The 27,760-nt window shown below is 34.8% G+C and overlaps 1 protein-coding gene across 1 annotated transcript; it reads right to left on the minus strand.

The window, feature by feature from the left end:
- Window positions 1-17,523: 17,523 nt before the first annotated feature.
- Window positions 17,524-20,860, minus strand: LOC149197662 (3-oxo-Delta(4,5)-steroid 5-beta-reductase-like). The gene is made up of 3 exons (XM_089405927.1): window positions 20,593-20,860; window positions 20,284-20,361; window positions 17,524-19,097 (listed from the first exon to the last, which is right to left on the minus strand). The coding sequence occupies exons 2-3, from the start codon at window positions 20,326-20,328 to the stop codon at window positions 17,943-17,945; spliced, it is 1,200 nt and encodes a 399-aa protein (XP_089262053.1). The 5' UTR covers window positions 20,329-20,361; window positions 20,593-20,860; the 3' UTR covers window positions 17,524-17,942.
- Window positions 20,861-27,760: the final 6,900 nt, after the last annotated feature.

Here is a 27,760-nt window from a genome sequence, read left to right on the forward strand (position 1 = left end):
TGATAATTTATTATCCTTCTTAGCTTGTTTAAGGGACATTTATTTATATGGTTGTAATTGTAGGAATACCTAGTCACCTACATCAAAACTTCTTTCACTGCGATGTTGATCTGCCTATTGTTTCATTCTATTCTACGCCAACGTGAGGTTATCCTTTAAGAGTTGGAGAACTTGTTGTTGATGGTCGATGTGATGTTCCACTGCTTAAACCTTGGAATTTTCTCTTAAATATGATGTGATGGATGGTAGCTGATATCCATAAAGTGCCATAAATGGGGTCATTTTTGCTGCAGTATGGAAGGAAGTGTTATACCACCATTTAGCCAGAGGCAACCATTTGATCCATTGTGTCTGTCTATCAAATACAAAGCAACGAAGATATCCTTCCAAACATTTGTTTACTATCTCAGTTTTCCCATCAGATTGAGGATGATAAGATGAGCTATGAGCTCACTGAGTACCAAGACAAGAAAACAATTTTGTCCAAAAATTTCCAGTGAAAATGGGATCTCTGTCACTTACAATAATCTTTGGGTTTCCATGTATATTTTGAATTTTTTCCATAAATGCATTAGAAACTGTACTGGATTTAAATGGATGTGATAATGCACAAAAGTGTGCATACTTGGTAAGTCTGTCAACTACCACCATGATGAAACTATTTCCTTCAGACTTGGGTAAACCTGTGATAAAATCCATTGAAACCTCCTCCCAACATTGGCTTGTAATGGATAAAGGTTGTAATAGACCTAGGGTCTTAATTGTTTCAAGTTTGTTTTGTTGGCAAACCAAACATTTTGCCACAAACTTTTGAATAACTGATTTAAGGCCATCCCAAAAAAATTCCTTCTTAACCCTGTGATAAGTTTTTAAAAATCCTGAGTGCCCTCCTAAGGGAGAATTCTGCAATTCCATAAGAATCTTTTGTTTGAGTTGGGAATTATTACAGAGGTATAAGTGATCTTTGTATCATAACAAATCATTTTCCGAGCTAAATGTATCAGATGTACTGGAATCTTGTTGTAACTTTCGAATAAGTGTCCACACTTCTTCGTCATTCTTCCATTCCTCCCTTGCTTCGTTTATCCAATTTGGTTGGATAATATAAATGGTGCACAATAATGCTTCCACATCCTCATCCTTTCTTGAGAGTGCATCTTCCACAACATTTTGCTTCCCTTTTTTGTAGATGATTTCAAAGTCATAACCCAACATCTTTGTGACCCAATGTTGTTGCTCTTCAGAGGATAATCTTTGTTCTAAAAGTATTTAAGACTATCATGATCTGTTTTTACCTTGAAGTGTCTTCCCATTAGGTAGGGTTGCCATTTCTTTGTGCATGTAGTATTTCCAACATTTCCTTCTCATAGATATTTTTGTGTAAATACTTTCCCTTGTTTGGACAACTTTTGAAAGCAATAGGTCTTTCATCTTGCATTAAAACAACACCAATTCTATTTCCTGAAGCATTACATTCCACAATAAAGGTTTTTGTGAAGTCTGGTGTAGCTAAGACCAGTGCTTGGCACATTGCCTCTTTAAGATGTTCGAAGGCCTTTGTTGCTTCTGGAGTCCATGAAAATGCATCTTTCTTCAATAATGTTGCTAGAGGTGTTGCTATTCTCCCATAATTCTTAACAATCTTGTGATAATACATTTTCAACCCGAGAAATCCTCACAGATTCTTTATGGATGTGGGGATTTTCCATTCCTTAAAGGCTTTAATTTTGCTAGGGTCTACTTAAACACCTTCATGAGATACAATATGACCTAGATATTCCACCTCTTGTACTCTAAAGAAACATTTGGAGCTTTTTGCATATAAATGTTTCTCCTTTAATAGTTTGAGCACCCTGTCAACATGTTCAACATGATCCTTCCAAGACTTGTTGTAGACTAGTATATCATCAAAAAGTACTAACACAAATTTTCTAAGGAAGGGTTTGAAAATGGAATTCATCAAACCTTGAAATGTAGAAGGTGCATTAGTAAGGCGAAAAGGCATGACCAAAAATTCATAATGACCCTCATGAGTTCTAAATGTTGTTTTCAGAATGTCTTCAGTCTTCATTCTCATTTGATGATATCTTGAACGAAGATCCAACTTGGTGAAGTAAATTGATCCATGCAATTCATCCAATAATTCATCAATGATTGGAATGGGAAATTTATCTTTAATAGTGAGCTTGTTGAGCTCCCTATAATCTAGACACATGTGCCAAGATCCATCCTTCTTGTGCACCAATACTACTGGAGCAGAGAAATAAATTTGACTAGGTTGAATTATACCAGCCTCTAGCATGTTTGCAACCATACGTTCAATTTCACTCTTTTGAGCATAGGGATATATGTACGGCCTGATGTTTGGAGGAATACTTCCTGGAATCAAATGAATAATGTGATCATGATCAAAAATAGGTGGGAGGCCTTTGGGAGTCTCAAATACCTTGGAATGATTGTCTAATACTTTTTGGAGATCTGGAGAAATAGATGATTTCGATGTGGAAACATATAGTGAACATAATTGTGCAATTACACCTCATTGTTCCTTCTTTAGAAGCTTTGTCATACCATTAGAGCTGATTATCTTTCCTGGTTTCCCTGCAATACCCCTTAATTCAACTTTCTTTCCTTCAATAGAAAATTTCATGAAAAGTTCTTGAAAATTAAAAGCTATTGTACCCAAGGATTGTAGCCATTAGACTCCTAGTACAACATCAACACCACCAATTGGAATGGAAAGCATTGGGCTATTCAATACATATTCTCCCATGGATAGCTTGATATTATGGCACTTTCTAGAGCAATTTATGATTCCTCCACTTGCAACCATCACTTGACACTCTAATGTTGGATATAAGAAGCAATTCAATTCTTTTGCTACCTTACAATGAATAAAATTGTGGGTACTTCCTGAATCAACCAACATTATTACCTTTTTCTTCTTGATATGTCCTTCTATCTTGATAGTTTGAGGAGTGGTAATTCTAGCCAATGCATTACAAGATATGGTCAGATTCATTTCTTCTTTATCTAGGGTTTTTTCTTGGAGTATATCCTCTTCTTTTGAAATTTCTTGTTCCTTTTCTTCCTCCTCTTCACATTCTATGTAGAATAATTTCTTCTCAGCACACTTATGACCTTTAGTGTATTTTCTATCACAATTGTAACAAAGCCCTTTTGCTCTTTTTTCTTCCAATTGTTGTTTTTTCAACCTTGTATGTTGTGGAAGGCTAGGGGCAACAACACTTCCATCTTTATAGTTGTGAGTGGTAGGCTTCCTGGTTGCCATAATTTTTCTTTCCATTTTTCTTGCTAACCTGAATGCCTACTCCAGTGAATCATGTTCCCAAAGGTGAACCTCATGTTGGATATTATCCTTTAAATTCCCTGTGAACACATCAATTCTATGCTCCTGTGGAATATATTTTACCCTTATGTTCAATTTTTGGAAGTCCTCAATGTGCTCCATCATTGAACCCTTTTGTTTGAGATTTATCAATTGGCTAAAAAAAATGTTGCTTTTTGTATCCTCGTAATGTGCTGTCATTTGTTCTGTAAAAACTGCCCAAGTGACAATTTGTTTATGAGAGCAAAGCCATCGATACCATATAAACTTATTTGGTTCCGAATATAAAGTTGCAATACATACCTTTTGTGTGTTTTTCACATTATGGAGATCGAAAAATTGCTCCATCTGTAATATCCATGTTCCGGGATCCTTGCCATCAAACTTCCTCATATCGATCTTTGGAACATGGTGGTTCTTCGATCCAACGTTAGAGTCTATGAAATCATGATTAAAATTTATTTTGTTTTCATCATGAGTTTCCTTTACTACCCTTTCGTCATTAGTAAGCATTTCTTGTAGAAACTTTGTCAATTCTGTCCTCAAATCTGTATTCAAATCTTCCATGCATATCTTCAAATCTTCCATGCCTGTCTTCAAATCTGTCTTCAAATCTATCTTCAAATCGTCCATCTTAGCTTCCACGTCATTCATCTTAGCTTCTATGCCTTTCTTTAAACCATCCATCTTAGCTTCCACACCTTTCTGTAAACCATTCATCTTATCTTCCACGCCATACATCTTAGCTTCTACATCTTTCTTTAAACCATCCATCTTAGATTCTGTTACTTTTTGTGCGAGTGACATTTGTTGCACTTGGTCTCGTAATTTTGATATATCATGTTGCATTTCTTGCTCTTCTTCATGAGTCATGCTAGAGATTTCAGGTTGCTTACTAGGTGTTTCCATTTTCTTTTATCGAGGCATCAATTACCGATAATAATTCTTCACTATGCCCTTTGAATTCCTTCAAACTAATTTTTCAAACCAAGCTTATGCAAAAATTTTAAAAAATCTACACACCTTTTTTCACTTTGTAGGAGCTCGATATTGCATCTGATGTATCTCTGTAATTTCAGATCTTCCAATTCTGAAATTGTGATCTACAGTAGCCCTCGGCATCCTCTTTCCAATGCCACCAGTCTGATCGAATTTAGATTATCCAAGAAAGAGTTATGCATAATCTCCCAAGATGACCTGATTATATACCTTTTGAGAAGAGTGAACTTGTATGAAGTTCCACGTGTCACTGTTTTGACCTTACGATCTGAAACATATACACAGGAAACTACAATCCGTCCTCTTTCTGTAACTTCTTATGAAATTTAAATATGATGCTCAAAACAAAAGTTATGACATTTTCCCCAGGTCACCTATTTGGAATGTAATTCGGGAGTCTGCAAAAAGGCCAAATTCCTTAGATTATATCTCTGCAAATGTAGTGCGAAAAGCTATGAAATTCGGACCCAAGGTTCAGAACAATTTCAGCCCAAATGGTGTTTTTTTTTAGCGTCTGAAACGTCACAGAAAAAAAGTTATAGCACAAATGCCACGATGACTTGTTTGGAACAGTGAAACCCTAGAATCCAAAGCTTTGATACCAAATGTTATGAAACCAGCTCACAAAAATATAGAAAAGATAGATCAACGCCTTATAATTCAGCCTCTTAGAGGGGGAAACCTTCTTTACATTACACAAATGAACAATTCTTGGATGATTCAAATGACAAAACCTCCTTTCTATATATAGGAGTCTAAGGGGTCACAATATAACCAAGCCGACCTAACAAGAATAATATAAAGGCACAAAAATAACAATAGAGGGATTCTATGGGGCACAATAATAACAATATGGGGACAATAGGGGCACAACAATATTAATAAGGGATACAACAACAATAGTAATGGGGGAATCACTAATACTATAGGGACCTAACAATCTCAGTCTCTTCTCTAGGGCTACGACCCTTCTTCCCGGATAGATCAGACCCTTGTCCAACACTCCCTTTGACTCAGTCTGCTCAGAAACACACATAAGTATATTCACCCCTCTCTAGAGATGTCCACATGCACAAAATACTCCAGCTCAACTTTCTTTGAGGTCTGCGACTCACTCTATTCACAAAATGAGAGATGTTATGATGGTGAATGACCTTTCCATAGGTTTCTTATATTTATATCTCTCTAATCATTGTCTTAGGAGCCCTTATATCAATTTAGGTGTCTCCACTACAATAATCAGAATAAAGAATTAATATATTTGGGTCTCAAGCCCGTGACTTTGGGTTCAAAACCCACTGGATTGGGCACTTTGCCCACAGAGTGGGCCAAATCCTCACAATTCAAGTACCCTAGACTTGTGGGAGTACCTCCCAAGCTATAATTTCCAACACTCCATATTAGAAAGGAAGGTACTTCCATTCCATGGAAACAACTTGTTAGGAACACATTCCCAATCTCTGACATCCATCACGAAAACATACCCTGAAAAGTGAACAACGCTTTCCTTGGAACTATCCCTGCCACTAGAAGTCTCTTGCTTCTTCTTCTCATGATAGGCCTTCGGGCCATTCCAAGGTTCCTTCTTTCTAGTTATATAAGTCTCCTTACTTCCCAGTGATCATGTACTCTTCTTAGGTTGTGGATTCTCCCTCTGAACCTACAAAATCTCACCTCAAACATGAATCCCTCTAAGTCTCAAGAACCTAGTTTTTTCCTTAATCTATAGGCTTTCCCTTCAACTTGTATGCAAAATTCTCCCTAACTCCAATAACTTCTCTTATGGAGTTAGAGCCTCTAGGCTTGAGCATCACTTTTCATCCTAGAATAATGCTTCAAACCCCTTAACCTCAGTCACTGAGACAAAAAATATGATGCACTTTAGCTCTAATATCCACGGTACATCCTAGACTCATAGCATCCCTCCTGACTCCATCCTGAATGGAACCATACCTAACCATTTAAAAATCTTCTAATTCTTACCTCAAACCTCCACGTGCAATTTAGAGTCCCATTCAGTTAGAGTCTTGAATACTTCTCGCAATCCTATCATATGCTTTGATGTTCTGTTATCATCGAACCATGCACGCTCATCAATGGTGCCCTCGGAGAAATGATGGACTAGATAAAAATCCTCTTGGAACCTTCTTGTGAAGTCACCCTTCTTGGTTGTAGATGTAGCATCCATTGCAATCTTTTTCTTCTTCTCACGATCTCCTTTCTTTCAACTTGCAAACTTACTAGCATAATGGCCATGCCTGCCACATGTGAAATACTTCACCTTTCTAAAGTACTTCTTCGATTTTCCTTTCATCTTACTTACGAGAGTCACATTCTCTCCATTCGACTTCTTCTTGTGAAGATCCTTTTCATGTAGTTCCTCTTGGATGAATTCATACCATAACCTATTCCAATCTGGGAGCTTGTCTCAAGCAACTATTCCTTTGATAATGGCTTCCATTCCTCAATGAATAACTTCAAAGTATTCCTCGCTAATTCTGACTTTGGAACATTATCACCAATGGTAACAAGATCATCACGAGATTGAGAAACCCTCGTCAGATATGTAGCCACACCGTCGTCGTCCAACATCTTAGTGTTCTTGAGCTTCTCTTTGAATACCATTAATCAATTCTCATTCTTATTCTGGAACAAGTCTTGGAGAGCCTTCCACATATCAAGTGCAGTGTTATTCTCAGTATGCTGAAGTATCAAGTGATCCTTTATTCCATATAAAAAGATCATCTTGGCCTTTGCATTAAAATCTTCAAATACATCTAACTCCTTTGGATCTATTGGCTTAGAATCTCCTTGTTAGAAAACTCTCATATCTTGTTCACCAAAAGGACTAGCTTTATTTTCTTTTTCAATGGACTATAGTTAGTAAACCCTTCCAACCTATCCTCATACCTCAAACTAGCAATCAACTTTTCCATGTTGTTAGTCCTTCAATAAAAAATTAACTAGCTCCCTCTTAGGCCACTTGTTTTTCACACTCTAATTCATTTGTCCCTTCAAAGTAGCTCAGATACCATGATGAATTTTCCTTATATCCCAAATCTGGTCTATGTCTATACAAGATCATAAATGCATTTCAGATACACAACCATAAGCACTTTGCATAGCGGAAATGTAACAATAGTGAATCAATATGTTAGGCCCTATACTACTAGTGTAACCCCTTATTGTTATTAGTACAACCCACTTATTATATTGATGTACCCATGTAGTGCCCATATTGTTACTATTGTGCCCCATAGAAGCCCGCTATTTTTATTATTGTGCCCTTACATTATTATTGTTATGTCGGCTCTCATTATGTTATGACCCCTTAGACTCCTATATATAGAAAGGAGGTCTTTTCATTTGTATCATCGAAGAATTGTTCATTTATGTAATGTAAAGGAGGTTGCCCCCTCGAAGAGGCTGAATTCTAAGGCATTGATCTATCTGTTCTATCTTTTTCTTGAGCTGGTTTCATAACATTTGGTATCAGAGCTTTGGATTCTAGGGTTTCGCTACTCCAAATAGGTCTTCGTGGCATTTTCTCTATAACTTTTTTTCTGTGACGTTTCAGAAGTTGCAAAAAAACCCATTTGAGAAGAAATTGCGTTGAACCTCAGGTCTAAATTGCAGAGCTTTTTGCGCTATATTTGTGGAGATATGATCTGAGGAAGTTGGTCTTTTTGCAGACTCCTGAATTACATTCCAAACAGGTGACCTGGGGAAAATCGTCATAACTTTCTCTCTAGGGATCAGATTGAAATTTCATAAGAAGGTACAGAAAGAGGACGGACTGTAGTTTCTTTTATATTGTTTTCAGAGCCAAAGGTCGAAAATTTGACACGTGGCACTTCATACAAGTTCGCTCTTCTGGAAAGGTCTATAATCAGGTCATCTTGGGAGATTGTGTATAACTCTTTCTTGGAGAATCCAATTTGGATCAGACTGGTGGCATTGAAAAGAGGAAACAGAGGGCTACTACAGGTAGCAATTTCAGAACTTAAATATCCGAAAGTACAGAGTTATAGTCGTTTCAAGATCGAGGTCCTAAAATAAAAAAATAAAAAAAGCAAGATGAGGAAGTTTGATGGCAAGGATCCGGTAAATTGGATACTTCAAATGGAGCAATATTTTGATCTACATGGTGTACCAATGTTACAAAAGGTATGTATTGCATCTTCATATTTAGAACCGGATCAATTTTTATGGTATAAAGGGCTTTGTTCTCCTAAACAACTTGTTACGTGGTCAATTCTCACGGAGGAAATGATAGCACATTATGAGGATACAAAGAGCAACACCTTCTTTAGAGCAACACCACAACAATTGGAAAGAGCAAAAAGGCTTTGTGACATATTTGAAAGTAAAATTATGGCAACAAGGAAGTCTACCCCTCACAACTATAAAGATGGACGTGTTTTTTCTCCTAGCCTTCCACAGCCTACAAGGGTTACACCACAACAATTGGAAGAAAAAAGAGAAAAAGGGCTTTGTTACAATTGTGATAGCAAATGCACTAAAGGTCATAAGTGTGTTGAAAAGAAATTATTTTACATAGAGTATGAAGAGGAGGAAGAAAAGGATCAAGAAACATCAAAAGAAGAGGATATATGCCAGGACCCGACCCCAGAGAAAGAAGAAATGAATCCAACCATATCTTGTAATTCACTGGTCAGAATTACCACTCCTCAAACTATCAAGATAGAAGGACATATCAAGAAGAAAAATGTTCAAGAAGTGAAAGATCACATCGAGCGTCAAGAAATGAATCCGACCATATCTTGTAAAGGATTGGAAGAAAATACCATGCCTCAAACTCTAAAGATAGAAGGACATATCAAGAAGAAAAAGGTTCAATCAGTGAAAGATCACATCGAGCATCAACAACAAGTTCTCCAACTTTTAAAGGATAACGCCACTTCGGTGCAAAATCAAACAAAACAACAGGTAGATCAACATCGTAGTGAAAAATGTTTTGATGTAGGTGATTGGGTATTTTTACTTCTACATCTCAAGCAAGCTATTTATGAGAAGGAAATGTTGGCAATGCTACATGCACTTAAAAAATGGCGACCTTACCGAATGGGAAGACTCTTCAAGGATGAGGATGTGGAAGCATTGTTTTGTGCCATTTCTATTATCCAACCAGATTGGATAAACGAAGCAAGGGATGAATGGAAGAAGGACAAAGAAGTATGGCCACTTATTCAAAAGTTGCAAAAGATCCCAATTCAAACAATATTGCCAAAAGTGGAAGAGGAAGGAAAAATCATATTGGAACCTGGAGCAGTCACAAAAACAAGAACCCGACAGCTACGAAATCGATCAATTTCATAGTATCTCATCAAGTGGAAGAATTTACCCGTTGAAGATTCCACATGGGAGGACAAGAATTTTATACAGAAGCATCAAGAACTACTCAAGTGTTGAGGAAAACGCTTTTTGAAGGAGAGGGGCATGTTAGGCCCCTATACTACTAGTGTAACCACTTATTGTTATTAGTACAACCCACTTATTATATTGATGTACCCATGTAGTGCCCATATTGTTACTATTGTGCCCCATAGAAGCCCACTATTTTTATTATTGTGCCCTTACATTATTATTGTTATGTCGGCTCTCATTATGTTATGACCCCTTAGACTCCTATATATAGAAAGGAGGTCTTTTCATTTGTATCATTGAAGAATTGTTCATTTATGTAATGTAAAGGAGGTTGCCCCCTCGAAGAGGCTGAATTCTAAGGCGTTGATCTACCTTTTCTATCTTTTTCTTGAGTTGGTTTCATAACACAATATAATACACAGATAAATATGTGGCCCAAAACACTTCTTATTAATCCATCAACAAGAAATACATAGAGCTCTTGTACTAGGGATCATGGCCATTTTACACCTTGATACAAGACTATTATACAATAGTATACATTAGGGCTTGAATTCAGCTCCTTTTGGCTTTCAATATGCCCAAAAGAACAAGAAAAAAAACTTACTTGCTTATGTAGCCCCTTCACAACCAACCTTTCAGTCCTCATTTTCCCTTGACAGCGAGTTGTCCTTTGCCTCCTTCACATAGACATTAGGCTCCTTTATGATCTTTGTACAATCAATTTCTCACAGTGATCTGATCCTTTGAACCACTTTCATTACCAGCCATCACACATTGTTGTCCACACCCTCCTTTGATGAAAAACTTCAAAATACAACTCAATGCTCTTCCAAACATAGAATAATAACCTTCCAAACACTCCCTTTGACTTCAGAAAGTTGTGTTCAGCGTTTCAAGCATTCACCAAGGTTCGGCGTACCCACAAAGTGATCAACTCCAATATGAGGCCTTTTGGCCCTCTTATGCTCAGCCTGAGGAACTCTCGGCCTCTTCCTATACTAGGTCTAAGGTCCTTTTGGCCTGTTTTGAGACAATAAATTTCTCGACCTCTTCCTTGGGGTTGCACTCCTTCTTCCTTGATGGATCAAATCATCGCCCAACACTTTTTTTGACTTGGTTTTCTCAGAAACACACAAAGGTATAATATGCCCTCTCCAGAGATGTTCACATGCACATAAATACTCAAGATCAACTTTATTTGAGGTATGTGGCTCACTCTATTCACACAAGGAGAGGTGTTATGATGGTGAATGACATCTCCATATGTATCTTATATTTCTATATCTCCAATGATTGAATTAGGAGCCCTTAGATCCATTTAGGGGTCTCCACTACAATAATTAGAATAAAGAATCAATATCTTTAGGTCTTAAGCCCATGACTTTGGGTCCAAAACCCACTGGCTGGGGTAATTTCCCATAGAGTAGGTCAAACCCTCACAATTCAAGTACCCTAGATTTGTGGGAGTACCTCCTAATCTATACTTTACAACAATTATGTAGGCTAGAACATCTCAAGGTCCCATTTTATTATAATTGCACCCTTTGTATCATATATATATATATTAGACTAAAGAATCAATATCTTTGGGTCTAAAGCCCATGGCTTTGGGTCCAAAACCCACAGGTTGGGGTACTTTTCCCATAGAGTGGGTCAAATCCTCACAAGTCAAGTACCCTAGACATGTGTGAGTACCTCCCAAGCTATGCTTTTCAACAATTATGTAGGCTAGAACATCTCATTGTCTCGTTTTATTATAATAGTATCCTATATCTATCTATCTATATATATATATATATATATATATATATATATATATATATATATATATATCTATATATATATATAGATATATATATGACCTAGTCTTAGGATCATCAATCATTGTCGTGTTCATTGTATTTATTGTAACATGAGGTTTCCCCTTTGAAGAGGACTGTAATTATTGGTTTCTTATCATCTCTAAGGTGTAAGGATCATAACAATTAGAATGTATATGAAACACTAAAAATCTGGAACTTTTATGAAAGGCATTTATGAAAAAATTGGATCCAAATGTGGTCTGCCAATTGACATGCCTCTCCTATGGAGGTGGCACAATGTGGTGGAGACATGTGGGCATAGCACCACCACATGTCAACAATGTGTCCATATGACATGGTGTAGTATGGAATGGCACATAGGCACATGATTTCCATGTATTAGCTATATGGATGCTAACATGGCGTATAGTGGTAATTCTTCTGATGGCCATAACATTATGCCCATAGTTGAAAATAAAAAATTTATATCATTGGAAAGCTCTTGATGAGTAGAAGAGGATGGTGAACTCAAAAAAAAATTGGAGATGGTCCAAAAAGAAAAGAAAAAAAATAAAAGTTGACACTCTGCCTCCATAACTTGATCCTTGGGGTTGGATATGTTACATATCTAAAGGAAAATTATGTCCCCCATGATACAACAAGGCAAATAAAAATACTTTTAATGTTTTGAAATATTATTAGATGACACTTAATGTTTACTATATTCACAACAAGCTTATAAGTTATAATACCATGTCTAAGTATGAAACCCATACATGAGAGCATATCAATTGAAGTAAATAATCTAAACTAGAGTACCATGATCATCTGCAATGAAAACATAGTGGATTAATTGGTAGTGCATGCATCATCTATGTTAAAAAGAAGTTGCATACCATTGTTGAGGCATCTAAGGAGTGTTGTGAGGCAATATCATCATGTATCTAAAGGAGAACTTAGAATAACAAGTTTGAGTCGAATAGTATGAAAAAAGGAGCTCATAAAAGCAACAACGCCACACCTTGTGAGAGCATGGTTTTAGAAGTAGTTTCCCTTGAGGGAAAAATAAAGCCAAGGAAGGGAATATGCCCATAGAGGCATGGTTTGTGTTGTAACTAAAAATTGTATAAATGAAAAACTAAGCAACCATTCAAAGTTGATTTTCTCATTTGGGTTTCCATGTTAAAATCATTGTGTCCATTATGTGATTGATTTTTATGAGAGGTCAGGATCATTTATATTTTCTTGATATATTACTCTTATTCATAGTCAATTGTTTCTTGTGGTTAATTTAATGGCGAGAACTCATACCCTAGTGATAGTTTTGATTGTTTCACTTAGAATTTCAATCTCCATTGGAAATTGATAAATATCAACAATGAAAAGACACCCACTTTCTAATTTATTATGAATCCTATGATCAGAGGTTATAATGAAAAAGGTGTTTCCCTAGTTTCCATTCCAATCCAATTTTATAAGTGTTGAATTAGTCATATATAGCAATTTACCTATTCCAAAGTCATTGGGCCTTATGGGAAAGATGTGGGAAACTTTCATCATAGATAATTATCCAATTGATGGATGAAATCCACTCTTTTGCACTTATATTTCATGTGGATTCATTTGACTTGAAATTGGAATTTTTGTGTTAGGAATTGAAACCATGTGGATATAATACTAAGCATTATCACTCATATGCCATATTTCCCTCCTCAATGTTCTGTGTAGCGACCTTATTCTACAACCAACTCATAAAAGAAGAAATATTGACAAACAATACACCTTTAAAAAACAACTTTCTTGTTTGATTGTGTCATTATTTAAAAATTATCTCCCTTTGCATATAATTCAATTCCTTTGTACACCATTGACAATGGAATGTTGTCCTGTCTATTGGGATAAAATCAACTTGGAAATAGGGGAATATTCCAGTAAATGTGGGGAATACATTGTATGAGGACAACAATGGACAGATAAAATTCATTTCATAAGTTTCTTTATAAGCAATTATATATTCTCATTCCTTGTTAATTATCAAGGAAAAGAAAAATGAAGAAAACAATTTAGGTTTTGACTGCTTTTGTTGTCATGTTGGATGCAATTGAATATATGTTAAATGTTACCTAATTCCCTCAATAATTGGTTGTGTATTTATTTGTTTGTCTTATAGACTATGTGAAAGAGGGAGAATTGGAAATAGTTTATACATGATAAAGCTTCAAACATAAAACTAATGGTGGGTGTGACAATGTTGTACTAAGTTTTAAGAGTAGCTTTAGCTCATACTATTCACCTTGATGCCACACCTTGGTTAGTTGCATACACCATCAAATTGGATAGTCATTTGGGATGTCTAAGAAAAGAGAACGTTTGTGCAAGCCATTATTGATAAGAGGATATAAAAGAAGAAAACTGTAGAGTAAGTGATAAGATGAACAAGAGAGAGCTCTTCACATTCTCACTAGTTGATTACAAAATATAAATAATTGTTCTTTCATCAAAATCACTAGAATGGAAGTGTTGAGAATGTATTAGACATAGAATATACTCTATTAAATAATCCTCAACCCAAACTAAAAGGGAGTTTTTTGATTGGATTGAACATTGCTTCTAGCATTACAATACATTGGATATACAATTAGAAGCAAGTTTTTTGCACAATTAGAGGCAACCACTTCATCACTTAGCTCAACGATATGCTTCATAATTATGAGTGGTTGGATGTGCTCTATATTTAAAAGAGAGGGATATACGAAGAAATTGACAATCGGATTTGAATTCTTGATAGGGTTATGCATAAATAGTTTTGATGATTGACACCTCACATGGTGGGTTGGCCATTGTTAAGCACTCATCAAGACATACACTTTCATACACAAGTTACACTAGGCATGAGTGTGTAATTGGATGACATTTCAATCCTGCATGCTTGTAGAAGACCATGGCACATAGAAGTTTGCGCTTAGCATTGAAATGTTGGAACATACCTTGCAATGATTAGAAGAACAAGGGCCTCTAAATAAGACAAATAAACATGGATTTCAATTTAATTATGTAGATGATCCATGTTGTTGAAGCAAGTGGGCTATAAGCTCCTCATTTAAGGAGGTGTCTTGCTAAACGTTCTTGTTGGTTGAGGTTTGTAGTAAATGTGGATTCTCTTACTAGAGTCTAGGATGCTTTGGAGAAGTCCTTGATTGAGATAAAGAGGAAGAACTTGATATGCCAACATTGGAAAAGCTAGGATGTTGTACTCTATATTCATATTGTGATAAAGGGTTGTACCAATGTTTTCTTAATTTCATGATTGGTTTGATACACTAATTTATTGGGATAGTGAAGATGAAATGTTGAGTGATTTGTTATACCTTAAATGAAACTTAGGATTTGAATGTGTTGTTATATATTGGCTATTAATAAATGTAGTTTTCATATATGCTTAATTTGATCATGCCTAAAGGTTGTATAAGTATTTTAGTGTTTTATCTACTTGAACATACCTAGATTATTGGTGGACAAATTTAAGATGTTTGCAAAAATGTCTTTGAATATTTAATACTGAGAATTCTACTTCTATGTGATAAGCACGCGACCTTATTGAAATGATGTAAAAGTTTCAAATTAACTAGATTTTCAAAATTCGTACACTTAAACAAGGTGGTTGAAGTAGAAAAGAAAACCACTCTTACTACACTTCAAAAAGGTGGTTGAAGCTAAAACAAAAAAAACCACTCTTACTACACTTCAAAAAGGTGGTTGAAGCTAAAACAAAAACCCACCCTTACCCTATAGAAGTCAAAAGTTCTCATTACTTGTTTTCTTGGGCTCAATATGATAAATAACATCTTGGAAATCATTATGATGTTTGTCTAACATAATGGCAAGACATACTCCATTATTATTTTTAAAAAATCGAATTTAAAAGTTAGTTAATTTTAAAGTGCATAACTCCACATCAATATGATAACATCCAATTTAATGTGTATAGTATTAACACGACCTATCATTTTTCCAACTATGATAATTCAATCTTGCACTCCAACACTTTTGACCTAGATTGCATAACTAAGTAGAATACACAAAGACCAATAATGGGCTTCAATGAGCGTGGTCTACAGGATTTTGTAGATATTCTCAAGATATTGCTAGATGTGATCATTAAATTGTGAGGGTCCAAGCATTGAATTCAAAGAAACTATACTTGGTGTTTGATCATAATTTAGTTTGACATAATCAATTCGATCTGATTTACAAACACCATAAAAATTACAAAGAAGCTAAATGTTAATCTAAATGAAATTTCAAATAATCAATTAGCTCTCATCTACAAATATTATAAAAATTGCAAAAAAAACATAAAGCACCTACTTGGTATTATAAAATAGGAAGTAAATGCAAACATTCTATTCACAGTGAAGGAGCTACTTCTAACACAATGTTGTTTTTTTCCTCATCGAAGATAATAATATTCAAAACAAAAGTTGGTGATCAAGTATGCAATATATTAAGAAGACCAAAATAATAGACTTGCTATTTAGTTATTTTAAAACAAAACTAGTAAATAAGTTAGTTTGCAGCCAAAACTAACCATGGTTGCAAAACTAACTATTAGAGAAGATTCTGACAGCCAAACCTAACCATGGTTGCAAAACTAACAATTACAGAAGATTCTGACCACCAACACTAACCATGGTTGCAAAACTAACAATTAGAGAAGATTCTGACATGGCATTGAATGGTATTGTATAACAGTCTCCTAATTAAGAGGTTGGAGGCATTGCAATTGTAATATTTCAATTCCAGTCCCTTAACCAATGATGTAAATGTGTATATAATGAATTACTATAAGATGAACGAACATAATTTGTAATCGAAAACTTGAATATTAATATAAAGGTTAACTTTAATTGCTTTATGTTTTTTCCTTTTTCACTAGAATTCAATGATACAATTCTTGGTGAGACCGCTATTTCTGGTTGCTTGAAATGCATAAATAGATTCAGAGTTTTGAAAAACCCTTGGGGCACTTGCTATGTTAGTTATAGTGCAAATTTATAAATGTAATGAAGACTATTTGTAATGATGATTGTTATCATTCTGAAAGTTATCTACAATTCAAAATATTTGGAATTTCAACAGTGAAAATTCTTGGCCATCCTATGTTGGAGCCCTGAATGAAAGTGGATTAGCCTAATGGATTGTTGATTAGTAAAACTGATCCCATTCCTTGGATTACAAGCTAACAGGAAAAAGTGCTATGGATTGGGGCTGTTGTAGATGAAAAATTGTTTGTGAGCAGAGAAATTGAACTATGTGAAGAGAGTTAAAGTCAACCATAGGTTAATCACCCTTGTGGATTCATAATTTTAGCTTAAGGGTTGGCCTCTATTGCAATGAGAGCTGGTGCAACAGGGAGCCTATGGTTTGGTGGAGTGTACCTTTTTGACAATTAGTTAGCAGATACTTCCTAAAAATGAAGTATTCATAACTTGTGATTATGCTGAATTAATGTTGTTTTGTCGTGGATTATATTACTTTCCAGTTTGTTCAAATCTATTTGCAAGTTTAAGTGTGCATTTTACATTTATAATTTATGGTGATGAAATAGTTTAATTATATTGTATAAGCCTATATTCTAGTGACTGCATATGTTCGTTCATTGATAATGAAGTAATCACGAAATGTATCAAAACCGGAATCCAGAAATATGAAATCAAAGTAACATATTTAGAGTAAAAATTAGTGTTTTCAAGAAATACTCCATATCCTCCACCGTACACAAAGAGTATTGGGTAGATAACCATGATACCTCAACTTGAATTTGCACTAATTGCTCTAGACGCTCAATGTTGACAGCCTACACAATTTGATAAAGATTAAGACGATACACATCAACGATCCTGTAAGATGGCGATTACCAATGCTCGATTTTAGTAACAGAACTAAATGGCTTGAAAAAATGGATGAAATAATAGACTCAACTTGAATTTGCAACACAATTTGATTAAGATTAAGACGATAGACATCAACGATCCTGTAAGATGGCGATTGTCAATGCTCGATTTTAGTAACAGAACTAAATGGCTTGAAAAATTGGATGAAATAATTGACTGGAGATTCAGCTCTTTCTGGAATTCCATTTCAAAGTTAGAACACGCCAAATATCAAGCAATTTTCAAACCAGTCTCACAAACTATACTTCGACATGACAAAAATACGTTCCTCTGGAAGTATGCTCTGTTATTATCAACACCTCCAACTAGAACTTTCAAAATATAGCATAACTATCCTGAATCCTCCACTGCGCAATTTGAAAGTTGAATCCCAAAAGCAAGTTCTGAATGAACGGTGAAGTAAGGCCTCCGTTCGGTTTTAATTCAAGACAATGGGATCGATCAAACCTAGGGAACGATATTAGATGACTTGATTTTGTCAATCCATTGCCCCATGGAAGTTTCTGTGTTTCGAAACCCAAAGAAACCATACTCTTTACTCTTATTCATGCTAAGTACAATTTCCCAAGGCGGATTTAGTACTGAATCTGCAAACCACCAGTTTCCAACTTCTTCGATCTTTGTTGGGTGGAGCTTATTTTCATTGACAATGGCATCCCAAACTGGATTTTTGTCTTTCATCGCCTCAGCCAAACTGAAGCCTTCACCCTCATATGGTAATGGTTTCAGATCAAATTTTTCTGCGAGTATTCCCCAGAGGTGTTTCCATTTATACACATCTCCATTAACACAATTAAAGGCCTGGTTCTTGGCATAAGGATCTATGGCAGCCCAAATTTCTTGTTCTGCAATTAATTCTGCATCAGATGCATCCATAAACTGTTCCCACGAAATTATGTTCCCTGGGTACTTGAAAGGCAACCCCTCATGTTTGCAAATGGCAGCGTAAACACAGAGGGTGCCTAAAACATTCATCAAGCTCCAAGGAGAGAAGCCAAATATGTTTGCCGGACGGTGAATGGACCAAGTTAATCCTTCTTTCTTCTTTGCAGCCTCAAATACAATATCCTCGAGAGTGTAGTAGAAATTGGGCACAGGTAGCCTGGGTAGCTCTTCGTGAAAGGGTGCCTCGTGGGGCTGATAATTACGATTCATGGCCACTGCATCAAATGGACCAATGTAGTGTTTCCCTCCAGTCTGAAGACAGATGTGCTGTAAATTCTCTGCATTAGGCAGGAGGGCGTCTAACACATTACTCAACATTCTTCCATTGTCCTCAGAGTTCTGCTCCTCTGTCTCTCTGCTAACCCAAACAACCCAAAAGAGATGAGTGACATCCTTCAATGATGAGATCTTTTCTAAAGTTTGCTCTCTATCTAAAACATCACATTGAATATATTCCACTGGACTATCTGGAGACCAATCTGGCTTAGGCCTCCTAGCAACTCCATAAACTTTCCAAGGTCCACCAGGAGTGTCAGATAATGGCAATATTTCTGCCAAGCAATTTCCTACAATTCCTGTTACCCCTATGACCAACGCCACTCCCTGCTGCGTCCCAGATTTATCTCTGGAGCTTTCACCATTGGTTTGGAATTTTCTCTGCATTGAAAGAGTTACGAGTTACCAAAATAGCAATCCACAATGCAATATAATGAAGCATGAGCAACAATTCCAAATGCAGCAAGCAAGAGCAACAATTCCAAACGCAGCAAAATGCTTATCATTTAACCCATCCAAACACGGCTTTGAGAAACACATCGAGATTACGAAGCCAAGTATGCATATTCAGATTTAATACATGACCATTTCTATGTTCTCGAGATATGCTGCCTAGCTTCACAACCCAGCTATACATATCAGACCAGGTTTAAATGGATCTGTGTTAATGTTCATACTCAGTGCACTGTACCTTGAATGCACCTATATATTAAAAAAAGTGTTTGATCAATTCATTAACTTAGCCCAGACCAGCACCTCAATAAATGTTCGATAAATCCTTTCACCTCGCCCAGTAGAGCAGCTTAATTCGTGCTCAGGTTTAGATGGATGTGTTAATGTCAGTATTCAATGCAATCTACTTTCAAATCCACTCACCCATAAACACAGCGAGTGTTGATGAATCCTTCACCCTGACCTTATAGACCACCTCCTCAATTTGTGTGAACTCAACATATGCAACCTGGCATGGATATTAAGCTTGCCTTACAGGAGTCTGTGCTAATGTCGATATTCAATGGACCCTAAACCCAGCCCCACCATGTACAGAATTGGCTCTCTCAGTGCAGTAAACTAACCCTAAAATCCTAAATAATTACAGGAGAAAAAAGAAAGCAGTCTTTAGCTGTAACGGTGTAACAAACCTAAACTAAGAATCGTAAGAATTACAGTAAAGGAAAGCAGCACATTATCATTGGTGAATATTTTTTCGGCTGTGTGAGAGATATTTTATTTTAGTCCTACGCGTCTGAAACCCTTCACCGATCACCAGGAGACCAGGGAGAAAGAAAATGGCATTTGCTTGTAGAACTGTGTCTGAGAAGCGAAAACATATCTGCAATCCATGTAATAATTTAACAATAAAAGTACGAAGAGCGATCCACAGAGGCAAAACGAGAAGAAAGATTACTGCAATGCTGCTTTTCATTAATTTCCCTAAAAATAACTGTATTATAGTGAAGAAAGAATACTAAAACCCCAAAGAACCAGTAAACCCAAATTTATCAGACTTTAAAGGACCATTAAATCGACATAAAATAAATGTGCAATTATAAACTAAAACACTTACCCCACGAGTGCCAAGGGAACCTGTCCACCAGGAATACCAGCTCATTGTGATGAAATGCACACTAATACAAACACCAAACTGAGACAAGAAACATCAATATAAATTTCAATTTCAGAAATGTATACATCCAAAATTAACACAAAAAATTTCATAATCCATGACTTCATTTAATCTTCCCCACTAATCACATACTACCAACTTATCGGCTATCAGCGCAGTGCTGTAATGCCGTACTAATGGATTGTAGCTATGCAATTTCAAGAATGAGGCAATGATTGGAATTTCCACGGATTTCTTCATATTTCTTACCCAAGAAACGAGCCAAATGACCTGACTGAGGATGAGCTGCGATTTCCAAATGGAATTAGCGTTGCAGTGAAGAAATGAACACAGCTGAGCAGAGACGCGGATTGGATTCCTGCAACAAATTCACTCACTTGAGCAAAGGGCGTGGCAGAACATACATAAAAATCGAGCTATCGTGAGATTTATATGCGTGAAGCAGCAGGGACGGTAGATCCTTGGGCATTTTGGTGCAGATCATGGACTGGTAGGTTTGCACAGGGCAAGGTAGCCGGGTAATATTATTATAAGTAGTACTTTTGTTTTGGCCGGTTATAAACAATTATAATAATTGCAAATGATAAGCATGTGTTGCATTTTATGATAATGTTGATTTTTTAAAATATGTTATTTTTTTATATATTTATTTTATTTATTCATCATGATGTTGAAGGATTGAAATTATCGAAAGTATATTATGTAAAAAAATAATACATATTTATTAATATTTAAATGAAAACTCCATTCATTTAAAAAAACAATTACAATTACATCATGATTCAAATAAATTAATATATTAAAAAAAATTAATACTTATAAAAGTATATGACCTCGCACTATATCATGCAAATATATTTTTGGCAGAATGTGGTCTGATCCTCGAGATGTCTGGTGGTCCTTGTCGTAATCATAAGAAATGTGGATAACCATATGGTCACATGGAGAAGTCTACGTCATACGTTTAGTCTTTTTGGATAAGGAGGTGGCCCTACGTGTTAAGGCAGGGCGGTTGAAGATGGTCTTACATGTAGGACAGCTGAAAGGGTGGAAATAACAAAGGGATTTTCATTTTTACTAGGCTAAGAAGTATTCTGTGCTGGTTCTTTGTCATGAGGTGTGGGTTTGATTTTTGTATCTTTGGAATCAGGTTTTTAAGATTAAGTCGAATAGTGTGCCACTGTTTTATTAAACACATTATTAGACCATTTTACAAGGAGTTCTCTATAGAAGTGGAAGATCAAGTTAAATAGTGTGTCAGTGTTTTATTAAACACATTATTAGACCATGTAGAGGGAGTTTTCTGTAGAGGTGGAGGAATTGTCTGGACGGTTAAAAGTGGCTAGAATCCGATTAAAAAAATTTCAAAAAATCTTGTAGATGTAGTGTTTGAATCATGTTTTTGATGGTGGAAATAGATTCAGCACCATCAAAAACATCTAGAGCGCTTAAAATTATAAATTTTGACAACTTTTACTTGAATTTACAAAAATCTCTACCAAATTTTTTCAAAATATAACCAAAATTTCCATAACCTTCAAAAAAAACAATATTTTTAGACTACCCATCCCATAATAACAAAAAAATAAAAAATAACACGTGCTTAAAAAGATATCTCTCGCTCATTAGTTTGATGACTTTTTAATTACCCGTTGCATTAAAAAAATGCACCATGTCAGGTAAGGTCAATCACGCGTGATTTGAAAGTAAACGTATACTCAAATTACTATGCAGTTTTAAAAAAAAGTAAACGTATACTCAAATTACTATGCAGTTTTATTTTTTAAAGATAAATTTTTGGCCTTAGTTCATGAACATGGTACCTTAAATAAATGTCTCTGTATCTATGTTCAAATTAGTTTTGAAATTAGTTATGGCTTTATTTTTTCACATTTTTTAAAAAGGAAGTTTTTATTTTCGAACCATGGAAGCAGGAATTGGAACCTGGGTGGGGAGGTTATTATTAAACTCTCCCAACTATCCAGGATAACATCTATTGACAATTTTATTTTTATTTTTTTATTTATTATTTTTTTGGGTTAAAATTGTTTTAAATTTGGTATCTTTAATTTTTTATCTTTATCTTTATTTTATTTTATTTTTTTAAATTTACTTAAAATCTTAGAAGTATTTGTTAAAATTACAAGTTTGAGTTATGTAGTTTATATTATTGATGTGTTACATATGTTTTTCAGGAGACTAAATCTATTTATATAGTCTAAAATAAATTTTAAACTACTTAAAAATCACAATCTCATCCAAAATTGTATCATTTGATTTCAATGAAAAAGCCAAAACATAAAAGAGTTAGAAAACACCTTAAATTATGGTTATAAGAATTCTTCTTTGATCCTTAATACAAGGTTGCAAATTTATTTAGTATTTTATATAAGGTTAACTAGTGTTTTTTCACAATAAGCAATTTGACTTATCACTAAAACATAGATTAACAAATTTTAATGTAAATGTAGTATTTTGTTATTAATATCACAAAAAAGGAATAGGGATGGGAGGATCATGGGGTGACATCAGTATTAATGCACCTTGAATAACAAAAATAAATAGCTTTCTCATGGAGTTTAGGCAAAGCCTCATATAATCAAGCAAAAGCATATAAAATATATCTAAAGAGTCAAGCAAGCCATTGCATTAAATATTAGCATATCAACCATAGTGGGAGACTTATAACTTATAAGTCAAGCAATTTCATTCAAATTCTCTTCCCGTTGATGATAATCTCTAGTCAATTATAAAATAAAAAATTTGATATGAATTGAACCAAATTTAGGAATACCAAGCTCTTTACAAAGTAAGACAATAACCAACAGGCTAATTTGTCAACAAATAATGCCAAGCACCAAGAAGAAGGGTTATTAAAAATTAATAAGAGGCATCTTTGCTCCCCAATCCCATGGATAAGGTTATCAATGACAAGCATTATATGGAAAAAGATGACACATAATTACACATGAGGAAATGAAATAATGGACCCCCCCGTACCTCCCTCTCACTTCACTCATTCCTTGCTCCGGTCACAACACTTGTTGCAATAGTTTTATATGATGCATAGGTTTAGTTAAATGCTCATATTCCAATTCACATGCATAAGGCCTCCCCCAACTTGCTTTACAATTTCCATGCCTAATTTATCAACAGTAGTCGAGGATTCAATTATCATTTTCACAAATTGGATGCAATCTCCATGTGCTCCAACTTATTACTTTGTACTAAATTTCATTTCATTGTTAACTCTTTTGAATGGTGAGGCAGAGGGGATCTTTCCGTATTGGCCCTACTTCTAAGCTCATCTTCTACGCTTTTCCTAGTGGGGGAGCTCACACTTGGTCAAGTTCCTCGTTTTAATTGAAATCAATCTTTTTTTCCCTATGCAAACTCTGTTTCTAGATCCACTGCATTGATATTGCTTATTTTATCGATGTTTAAAACGATCTTATGTGGTTCATCATCAGGAAACAAATTCTACATACAATACAAATGGTAGAAGCCTTAGATCTGAAATATTTTTTCCCTTCTGATAGATATGGCTCAACACTCTAAGAAAGATAAGAAGAATGTTTATCACATCCCCGTAGAAGAAATTGTTGACTAAAACATGAAATAAATCAATTCCAACTTCAACAAGCACAATTGGTAGCAAATTGGTCCACTATTGTGGACATCCTCATCATTTAGAGGCAAAAAATACACAAAATGGAGGATAAAATTGACACTCTTAGAAATTAAATGGAAGACTTGAAACTCTCAAGGCAATAGGATCTGTATTCTCCAAAATATTTGGCTATTAATTAGTACTTTTCCACCTTTTTTGCATAATCTAAATGTGAGACTAGAGTTAATTCCTCCCAATCCCTCCCTTATGTTGGACCAACCACCCTTATCTAGTTGTCACATGCAAATAAAAACATGTCAAATTTTAGAAATTTTCTGTATAATATACCAAATTAGAAATCATAATTATGATGTTTTTGGATTGATGTATTATATAAAATATGGACCTTTGACTATGGTTGAAGAACATAGCTAGATGAGATATTTTTATGTATCTCTACTTAATATTGTGCAGTACATAGATTAATATCAATAAACAAATTTTTGATTATGGTTATATATATAAAAAAACAAGAGAACATGTTTAATAATAATAGATTCTTACATATATCTTTCAGTTTTTTGATCGAGCTCTGCAAGAGATGAAGTACAACTAGGTTTTGAAAACCTGCACAAACCCTGACAATTCCGGAGGCACTGCCAGGTACGACCGACAACTGATAGAAGGAAGAGACATGCAAGCTCCAGCCAAGGGGGTAGGGGGAGAGAACACCTCCTATTGGAATGTAACAACTGGCGAGTCAAGTGGGAAAGCCAAAAACCATCCATGCTCCCAGGAAGCTGCAGGCCCTAATAATGGTCCTGTCATTGGATCTAGATGGCAAGCGAGAAGTAGAGGGCAATGTATGTCATGTGCAGTTGAGAAACCCATATTTTTAATACCCCTGAACAAACTAGAGAAATATCGCAACTACATGAAGGATCATGTGATGATATGCAAATTCATTGGCATTTGACCAACGGAGAAGGACCTGATAAAGTGGATCCAACATAAATGGCAAGCAAAAGGCCTTGTAGAACTCAAGTTGGGAGCCAGAGGATTCTTCACGGTAATCTTCTCAAACCTACAAGATAAGGGAAGAGTTTTTGAAAACAGTCCATATTTTCATTATAATGCAGGACCTTTCATGAGATATTGGGAAGAATGCTATAACCCAGATAAGGCGAAATTCCTGGCAGCCCTTGTCTGGGTGCGACTCTTTGGTCTCCCAATGGATTTCTGGGACTCGGAAATCTTGGAAGGAATAGGCAACGCAATAGGAAGATTTGTCAAAATAGAAGAAACCACACGAAGGGGCCGATACACTTCATATGCTAGGATTTGCATGTATATGAATATTTTGGAGCCTATCCCTGAATCAATAGAACTAGAATATCATGAAGAAATATGGCAATAGACCTTGGATTATGAGCATATCCCGTTCCGCTGCTACCAGTGTCATGAATATGGCCAATTATTCAAATAATTCCACCTGAACCAAGAAGAATGATTGGATCTAAAGGAGCAACAAATGAAACCCCCACAAGAGGCAAATGAGGGGTTTAAAGAAGTCACGCACAAGAGGAAGACCACGAGAGTGCAGAAAAATCCAGGAAACGATAACCAAAATCAAAAGGCCAGTAAAAATAGATATGAGGTACTGCAAGCACAAGAAGAAATAGAAAATGAGACAAAAACAATGGATGATCAGGACAAAGGAAATGAGAGCAGTCAGGGTAAATAAAAAACAACCCCAAAGAGGAAAGCCCAAATAGATTTGACAGAAAAAGAAGAGAATGAGTGAATAGATCTCACCATAATGGAAGTAGATGCAGTCAAGGAGGAGTTGAGCATGGAAGAGGAAGTTTTGAAAAGACTTTTAAATGAGTGGAGACATCTGGATGAAAGATTCATTCTAGGGGATCAAAAGAAACTATACAAGGAAGATTTCCAACAATATAACCCTAACCAAGGACAAGGACAAGTAGACATAGCAGAGCAACTTGGCATGCAACAAGAAAACTCCTAGAACAACAGAGCAAAAGTAAAGGAGGCAAGAAAAGAGCAAGAAGAATTATGAATATAATAGATTCTTTTATTTTGTGGTGTTTTAAAAATTATCTAATATCCAATTTAGCTATGAAGTTTATAGGAGTTAGTTTTCATTTTAATAATGATTTCTTTTTTTGTATTAGTCAAATTAAGAGATACTTTTGATTTTCTAGATTAGGGTTAGCTATATCACATTATAGATTTTTATTAAATTTAGATATGACAATATTTTAATATTTTAATATTATCAAGATCATGCATAAATTACATTTTCCTCTATTTCCCAATAATTTAACTAAAATAAAAAATCTTAATATCATTCTTGTTTGAGTTATTTGTGGTTTTGATTAGAATTTGAAGCAATTTTTAAGAACCTCTTACCACTTATATTATTTATCTTATTCTTTTACCTAAATACCTCATGACCATATATTTAATGGAAAAAAAAAAACTCATTTTACATGAATAAGTGGTATTCCTTGTAATTTTGAGATTATATATATTTTAAATATACTTTATTTTTTCCTAAAATTATTTAAAAATATTACTAATAATCTAAAAATTTAATAATTTCACTCATTTTTTTAACAATTATAACCCAAAAAAAACCTAAATTAATATATAATTAAAATAAGTTATGATTTGTATCGAGGAAGGTAGATGGATGTGTATTTTTCGTAAGTAGTGATTTGGCTTTTTGTTCTTATAAATGGTTATAATAATTGTAATTACACGTATGTGATGTATTTTTCGATACATGTTGTATTTAGATTATTTATTTATTATTTATGATATTGAATTTTAATTTTTTTAGAAATAAATTATATTAAAAATATATATTTATTAATATTTTAAGTATATAGTTTAAAAAAAATAAAATTTATTTGGAAAAATTGAACATTATATTATATTCTTTTAATATGGTTTAACTTTTTGATAAAATTATTATAAGTAGTATTTTTGTTTTTCCCTGTTATAAATAATAATAATTGCAAATGGTAAGCATGTGTTGCACTTTTTGATAATATTATTATAAGTAGTACTTTTGTTTTGGCCGGTTATAAACCATTATAATAATTGCAAATGATAAGCATGTGTTGCATGTTAGGATAATGTTGAATTTTTTGAAAATATATTAATTTTATTTATTCATCCTCATGTTGAATGATTGAAATTATTGAAAGTATATTATGTAAAAAGATAATACATATTTATTAATATTTAAATGAAACTCCATTCATTTAAAAAACAATTACAATTATATTATGATTCAAATAAATTAATATAGTAATAAACTTAATACTTATAAAGTAATATGGCCTCGCACTATATTATGCAAATATATTTTTAGCAGAATGTGGTCTGCTCGTCGAGATGTTTGGTGGTCCTTGTCGTAATCATAAGAAATGTGGATAACCATATGGTCACATGGAGAAGTCTACGTCATACGTTTAGTCCTTTTGGATAAGGAGGTGGCACTACGTGTTAAGGCAGGGTGCTTGAAGATGGTCCTACATGTAGGACAGCTGAAAGGGTGGAAAAAACACAGGGATTTTCATTTTCACTAGGCTAAGAATTATCATGTGCCGGTTCTTTGTCATGAGGTGTGGGTTTGATTTTTTAATAACAATAGATTCTTACATATATCTTTCAGATTTTTTGATCGAGCTCCGTAAGAGATGAAGTACAACTAGGTTTTGAAAACCTGCACAAACCCTGACAATTCTGGAGGCGCTGCCAGGTATGACCGACAAT

The sequence above is a fragment of the Pinus tabuliformis genome, chromosome 2_2 (genome assembly GCF_031772625.1).
Source record: "Pinus tabuliformis cultivar Carrire ecotype Pingquan chromosome 2_2, CPIR1, whole genome shotgun sequence".
In the NCBI taxonomy this organism is placed as follows: domain Eukaryota; kingdom Viridiplantae; phylum Streptophyta; class Pinopsida; order Pinales; family Pinaceae; genus Pinus; species Pinus tabuliformis.

Excerpts from the sequence above, each read along its gene's own strand:
- LOC149197662 (XM_089405927.1), bottom strand. The coding sequence starts at position 20,328 with ATGAGCTGGTATTCCTGGTGGACAGGTTCCCTTGGCACTCGTGGG. Across the intron at positions 19,098-20,283 it reads GTTCCCTTGGCACTCGTGGG|AGAAAATTCCAAACCAATGG; the intron begins GTAAGTGTTTTA and ends CTTTCAATGCAG.